The 7,365-nt window shown below is 48.0% G+C and overlaps 1 protein-coding gene across 1 annotated transcript in view; it reads right to left on the bottom strand.

The window, feature by feature from the left end:
- LOC102891261 (kalirin RhoGEF kinase) overlaps positions 1 to 7,365 on the bottom strand; it is a 295,084-nt gene that overhangs the window by 24,309 nt on the left and 263,410 nt on the right. Inside the window, exons 29-33 of the mRNA XM_025052186.1 lie at positions 7,216 to 7,327; positions 5,284 to 5,474; positions 4,741 to 4,842; positions 3,260 to 3,402; positions 519 to 621 (exon numbers count right to left, since the gene is read on the bottom strand). Coding sequence (XP_024907954.1) covers positions 519 to 621; positions 3,260 to 3,402; positions 4,741 to 4,842; positions 5,284 to 5,474; positions 7,216 to 7,327 — 651 coding nt within the window. The remainder of the gene's footprint in view (positions 1 to 518; positions 622 to 3,259; positions 3,403 to 4,740; positions 4,843 to 5,283; positions 5,475 to 7,215; positions 7,328 to 7,365) is intronic.

Genomic DNA, 7,365 nt, shown 5'->3' with positions numbered 1-7,365 from the left:
TGGTCCTTTACCCCTCAGGAACTGAGCCTCGCTATCTAGCCAGAGAAAGGTATCACTTCCACCGGAGCCCCTGTGGACAGGAAGCACCTACCAACCAGCATCTCCATGGCCATTTCCCAAGCCACTGGTCTTGGTCTAACTTTGAGGTGAGCCCGTTCGAATCATTATAAATACAAGCCAGTCACAGCTACTGAGGTCTCAGGAAACTATCCCAGCCTCCGCACCCTGAGTTCAGCCTCCCAGAAAGCAGAGTAGTCCAAGCAGCCCATATGGGGCATCGCAGAAGGGGACTCTCCCACTCTTCACCCTCGCCACTTCTGCTAGACTCACAACATGAGAGGTTGGCTGACTGCCCCAATCTCTGTCCACATGTGACATAACCTCCTCCAGACCTACAGAGAGACAACCAGCTCCTGAGGTCAACCTCCATAATGGAAGAAATCCTCTGGGGTAACTCTGCAGGGGTGGTTAAGCCAACAGGAAGTTTTAGGGGAAGGAAGGTTGGGGCACTGTCCTACCTTGTCACTGTCCACTGTGTTCTGAGATGTCCTAGAGGCAATGGAGATGGTATCCGGCTGACTGCTCCCATCTCCCTGGCTGTCAACATCCTCCACTCCATCCCTGCAGGAAGAAGAGAGAAAAAACAGGGGTGGGGGTGGGGGGAGCCACTGTGGGTTTGGAGCAGACAGGATTTCCAGCTGGGCTGGCAGAGCAGAGCCTCAGCACTTTGAGCAGGGATTTGTCTAAAATTATCCCGCTAAAGGGAGCAGCACTATGTGATTTTCAATGATGTCACATCTTGTACTTAGTACATAAATAATCACTCTGTTGATAACTGAACATGAAATGACTCCTTCTCCATAAATCCTCTGGCCCATGGTGCAGAGGGGGCAATTATCTATTCATTTTAACTGGGAATGGGTGTATAACAGGCAGTAGAAAGAGGTATATCCTACTTAGGACCTAGGCTTCTATCCAATAGTCCTAGAGTTCAGGGTATTCGCATAGTTTTTCTGCATCCTGTAACAGGATTGGGGTTGATTTATAGCTGACCTATAAAGAAAACAGAACTGATAAGATACTTTTTGGTTTTTTTCTTGACTTGTGTTTCTTCTTCTCAAGAAAATGGAGTGAGATACTTTCTCCAGGGGCAATTATCTTCGGGAAGTTCGTGTTGGACCCTCAGCTCCTGGGTATGAGGAAGACTTTACCGCCTTCATTTTGGTGGGTCTTGTTGAGCTCATGCTTTTTATGAACACAGAAGGCCGAGGCATCTTTTTAAAGATAGGAGAACAGTCACAGATTCCACAGCAGCTGTTGAGACAGCTGTGCTCCTGAGTGTCTGATAAGACAGGCTCCCCAGTGCACTCCTGGCATTTGGACCCCTTCCTGGGCCCCTGAACTATATAACTGAACCACATGTCTCACATGCTCCTTCAACTCTCCAGTCTTGCTCTGAACCCAGGGCCAGAGCCAAAGGGGGATTAGATGCCTAGGAACTGGCAAAGGCTAAATCATCTCCGTGTCAGGAAAAACTGGAAGAGATGTGAGCCAGGGGCGGTACGTTAGCACAGGGAATGACAGTCTTCCCCTGGAGGCTTTTATGAATGTCACAGCCCTGATGCTGCTTATGGAGAAGTCATGGCATTAGAGAGAAGAGGGACTTACTGCCTGAGAATGTTATTGCACGAGCAAAATGCCCCGTATACTGACACTGCCTCACAGATTCTATAACCACTTGGTGTATGTGAGCGTATGTGGACATGTGTGTGCATGTGGGCATACATGTGATGCATATGTATATACACAGTGTCTACTGGTCAGAAAATGTGTTTTCTCCCACCCAGAACATTTCTAAGTCAACTTGCTCTCTCACCACCACTTGTAGCTTAGAAAATGCCAACTTATTTTAATAATATAAGCCACACATTTGTAGGAAGGAAAATCTGCTGTAAAAAGAAATCATGTGATGCATTTCAAAACCAAAAATAAAGGACTTTTAGATCATCTGTTGTTTTAAATATCTGGGCCACTGCTCCCCACCATTTGCAGATAGTTGAGAGTTGGCTGTACTTCCTACTGCCCACTATTCTGGCCCACTGCAGGCCCTTCTGGGCCACTCCAGATGAAGCCAGTTCTGGGGGATGTGGGGAGCCCATCCAGGAATGTGGGCAGTATTCCTTGAGCCAATCCACTCCTCCATAAACTCTGTCCCCATATCCAGGAAGCCAAGCTAACGAAATTATAGACTGCCTGGCTGTTCTCTGCACAGTCTGCCAAGGCTTCTCACTGCCTTGTCACAGGACAATGACAGGGAAAATCTGGAGCTGCCTCTATCTTAGTCACGCCCCTCTTTTGGCTACCATCTCCCCCTGCAGCTCCCTGGTGCCAAAGGGTCAACTAAACCTTCTGGATTTATTCCCTTTGTGAAGAGGGGAGAGGAGAGCCTGTTACCCCCAACAACCATCACCATCAGGTTCCTGGTTTGTTTTATTTTTTTTCCAAAATTGACATGAAGTGTTTGCATGCTTTCTTTTGAAGTGGCCTCCAAAAGTCATTGTAGGTGACTGACACATGGAGACTTGAGAAAGAAATATTTGAAAAGTCATCCACTGGTCTAAGGGAAACTGAGATTCAGAAGGGTCCAGAGAGATGAAGATACAAAAAATAAGTATTCTTCTGCCTGATCACATTGCTTATCTCAGATGAATGAAGGTGAGGACTCTGGGGGGGTGGCAGTCAGAGCTGCAGTGATAACCCCACCATACCATCCCCATGCAGTATGCAAGCCTTTTTACTGTCGAACTGATCCACAGAGTTCTCCTCTCATGGCCCACCTCCTTCCCAAAGCCTTCCCCAGACACTCCACTCTAATGCTCATCTAAAGTCTTCTCTCTTTGAATTCTTATAGTGTCCCTATGGGTAGTACTGATTCTTCTTGTCTACTATTCCACATGTGAGGCACGACTGTTAGATGGTTCTTGAGAGAATGGACTCATCTTATACTTCCTTTTATCTTCTTATAGCACCTTGGAGAATATCTATCAAGTAAGAGGTGCTCAATGAAGCCCTGCTGAATTGAATTGACAGTAACTGGTAAGACGCTTAAAGAAGAGACAACACATCTTAGGTAGGACTCGCTGGGGCTTCATAGAGAGGGGTGCCACCTGCAGAGCACACCATCCCTGTGGAAGCAAAGGTTCACCCCACCCCCGCACCCAGAAGCATTAGGTAGTGCTGGGGGAGAGACGCTGGTTACCTCTTACTATTGTTCCTCTGTTTAGCTGGTGTTTTGGGGAGCTGAATTGGCTCCTTTAAAGCTCCTTTCAGGTGAATGATCCTTTCTTGAATCACCTCTCGTATGTTCTTGATCCACTCCTGCTTGGTTTCTATGTTGGAGGCCTGGAGTGCCACAGGGAGAAAGAGTGAGAACCCCCTCTCCCTTCACCCTGCCAAAACAGTTCTCGACCCTCCTCTTACAGGCTTAGTCTGTTATTGTTAAGAAACCAAACGTTGGAAGAGTTTATTTCTCATTTTATACTTATGACTCTTCAACTCCACAGTCATGTTTCTCCAACTCCAAGAATAGGCCTATGACCTCAGGACTCAATGTAGACTTGTACAGGGGTGATTTTCAAAGTATTTAATAATCTGTAAGGCACTAACCAATACCGACATCTGCCCTGGGGCTGGAGCAGTATCTGGAGGTCCCCCATTGGGCCAGGGATTAACACTTTGGTTCCTAGATTCTGGGGAGGTCTGGGGAGCACTGGGAGGGGCAGCAAGGGGGCATTTGAAGGCAGAGGCTATTTATGAACCGGTATGAATAAACGTCAGGACGATCAACACCTAGTATGGCCATATAAGTTGTACTGACTGAAGGTCACTCCTGGCTTTTTAGCCTGGCATTCCATAAATACCCTATTTGTTGTTGTGGAACTTTTTTCAGGTAATTCTCTCCCATGATAGGTAGCAGCTATGCTGGCAATTCAGAGTGAACAGGTGTGAAGCTTTGGTCAGGGTTGGACATCTTTTCCTTGGTGATGGGCCCCTCCCTGAGAAGCAAGTGACTGGTGCGTGAGCCACCTTCAGGATCTCTTCTCAGTTAGACTAACGCTGCCACGAGCACTGACTCAGCTCCCAGGCTGCGTGTGCTCTGGAGAGCTGAAATGACTACTTAACGCCGTCGCCTGGTAGAAGGCCCTTTCTTAACATTCTTCTCAATCAGCATAGTTCCCATGCTAGTATAATTTACTAGAGCTTCTAGAATGTTAAGTTCCCAGAGGATATAGTCCATATCTTACACATAGCTATCCCCTACAATACTGAGTAGAATACCTTAGAGGTACAAGGTGTTCAGGAAAATAATGTTGAATGAATATAGAGCAAATCAAGGTGCCTTTTGTCAAAGGGTCAGTTGTTGTCCTTGACACTTGAAGGGGACATACAGGTAGAACATCTTTCAGCGGGCCCTGTTGAGGAAACCCACTAGGCCACTCCCTGCCATCTTCACTCTATGCTCCTACAAGTGCATGGACTTGGAACATCACTTGTCTTTGAGATGTTGGGTCTATTTTCATGACAGAATCTGGTTCTCGAAACCCATGTGATGCTGCCCTTCTCAAGACAGGTCCAGTGGTTCAGTGGAATCTCCAGGCCCCAGCTTTTAGGTGTGAGGTACCTACCCACACCCCTCTTCCCCCAACCCTGGTCTTGCGCCCAGCAGAGAGCAGTACTTACTTTCAGCACGGTTTTATTGTCTGAGGATGGGGTGCGCCCAGACCACAAGGCGAATTTGCAGGGGTCCCCCTCTACATGCTCCGTCACACCCAGCTCTGAGGTCTGTAGACAGGAAATGCCTGTGAGAGGCGGGGAAGGGGAAGGCAGTGGGGAAACTTAGGGCTGGGGTGGGAAGGGAAAGGCAACAAAGAGGAGAGGACCGAGGAAGGGGCTTCTGTCAATCAAACTTAAATAGACTGGATACTTTGTTCATCTACCCAGGATGAAAGGACCTACAGGCACGTGCCTGATTAGCAGGTAGCAGGGAGGGAAGGTGAAGAGGGAGGCGCTAAAAGCAAACAGGAAGAAGAACCGTGAACTCTAAAATGCAGAAGTGGGTGTTGAGGGTGGGGAGGAGCTTTTCAAATAGGAGGCACTTTCATTTGTCCAGGATGGTTTTGGTGTGGCGCCAGGGGAGAGATGAGCTGAGTGTTCAAGATCCCGTCCTGCCCAAGGGCTCTATGAAAACAGGGAGTCTTGTCTTACCCCACCAGCCCCACCTACCAGTAGCTTGTTCTTGTAAACATATTTCGTGTGTCCTGAAGAGTCTTTGATCTCCTTGCTAAAAACCAAGGAGATCTCAAAGAGGAACAGGTGCCGCTCCCGCCCCTTCCGGATTAGCGACTTCGGGTCCCACACTTGAAAAGCATCCTGGAGAATCAGCTCCCCCTGCACGTCCAAGTTCTCGTCGAACCCTGAAAAATACCCATTTCCACCCTGTGGAGTTTCTCTAGTGCCACACTCAGGGTGCCATGTTCCACTCCCCTCTTGCAGAAAGGCTTCCCTAACGGAGCTCTCGGCTGGTTGTGAGACTCTAACACTGAATAGACAACTGTATAAAACTGTGAGCAGATCTCTCTCTCTGCACCAGCTCACCTGCACATAAGCAGTACTACAGGAACACCCTGCAAAAGTCCTACATAAGCTCTTCCCAGCTCCACTGTCAGCCTGGGACCTCCTGCAAGGGCAAACATCCCACACGTCTCCTTCCTCCACAGCTCCCAACTGCCCCTGTCTCAGAGCTCAGAGTGGGACTGAGGAGAAAAACATTGTCTAATTGCTTTCCCTGGACTCTGTTCCATCTGTCGTTTTTCCATTCCTAGGACGCTTCTCTTTGGCTGCTCCTGTACAGTGTGGTGCACGAATCTTCATCAGTTTATATCTATACCACTTTAAATCTTTAACAGAGGTTCTGAAACTTTAGTGTGCATAAGAATCACCAGGAGAGTATGTGAGAACACAGATACCTGCCCACCCACCACTCTTCAAGAGAGCAGGATGGAGCCCATGAATATGCACTTCTGACAAGCTCGCTGGAGTTGCTGCTGCTGGTCCACAGACCATACCTGGAGCAGCTAAATCCAGAATACAGGTCAAGGACAGGCTGGAGGAGAAGGGTATACCCAGGGGTGGGGGTTGGAGGCAGGTACAAAGAGAAAAGAAAAGGGTGGAGAAATTGTGACCACAAGAATTTGTTCAGACGGTTAGTGCTCAGTCTGAAGAAGGTAACCAGGATTCCTTGCTTGTAAAACTGGGACTTCTATGCTAAGGGTGGCCCAGGAAGTATTGAGATCAGACTAAGTTTTTTAGATGGGGGCACTGAGGAGGAGAGGTGATGGGGAATTAAGAGCCCATAAAAGCAAAAACAGCACACGGGTTTACACCCTTACAACAGCATACACTTATCTCCCCTAACCCCTGTTTGCCAGTCCAGACTAGGATGAGTCAACCCATCTAATCACTTCCATCCCAATATGGCTGCTCTGCCATCTGTTCTGCAGTGTTAAGAGCACTTTATTGGAGTCTCACTCTGACAAGTACTGGGCCCCAAGAACATGGTTCCAGCAGAATGAACGTACTCTGCTAAAGTCCTCTCAGGTTTACCTGGCTGAGCTTTTCTCATCTGCTAGAATGGCATAAGGGTGGTTGCATGCAAATGTGACTATACTAAATGCCACTGAACTGTATCCTTAAAATGCTGATATTGGTAAACTTTATGTTACGTATGTTTTACTATAATAAAAAGAGAGAGAAGGGCATAAGGCTGAAAACAGTGTGTGTGCATGTGCGGATTTCTACTTAGTTTGAGAACAAAGGTAATACAAATGCATGCAGGTGAACAGGATGGCTGTGGGCCAGGGCTCCGGCACATTTATAGTAAGGATGATGGCCTGTCCTAGAAGACCTCACAGGTGGCAAGTCGTCCACATAACTGAAATGACTTGGTCTTGGTCCTACTTGGAGGTGAGCGTTAGCTGAGCTGACCCCTGTAGAGCTCCTCTCATGCCTCCCGAGGACCTACGTAACAACTTGCCATTCCTTCTCTCTTATAGCCTTGCCCCTTTCCTGGCTTCATGCCGCTTCCCTCCCACCACACAAGCTCTCTGGTCTTAGGAAAGGAGGCGGTTCTCTCGGGGAGGCTAAGAGAACGGCTACCTTCCAGCATGCTGACATGCATGGCATCATTGGCTTTCTTTGGGACACTGAGCATCACCTCCAGGCCATCCTTGAGTTCCCCTTTTCCTTCTTCACAGCAAGTTAAAAGCTCCTGAAAAAAAAGTCCAGACACAATTAGAACCATTTGCC

This window comes from Pteropus alecto, unplaced genomic scaffold (assembly GCF_000325575.1).
Source record: "Pteropus alecto unplaced genomic scaffold, ASM32557v1 scaffold251, whole genome shotgun sequence".
Lineage (NCBI taxonomy): Eukaryota > Metazoa > Chordata > Mammalia > Chiroptera > Pteropodidae > Pteropus > Pteropus alecto.
Note: the sequence above shows the minus strand (reverse complement) of the source record. Positions and strands in the feature narration are given on the sequence as shown.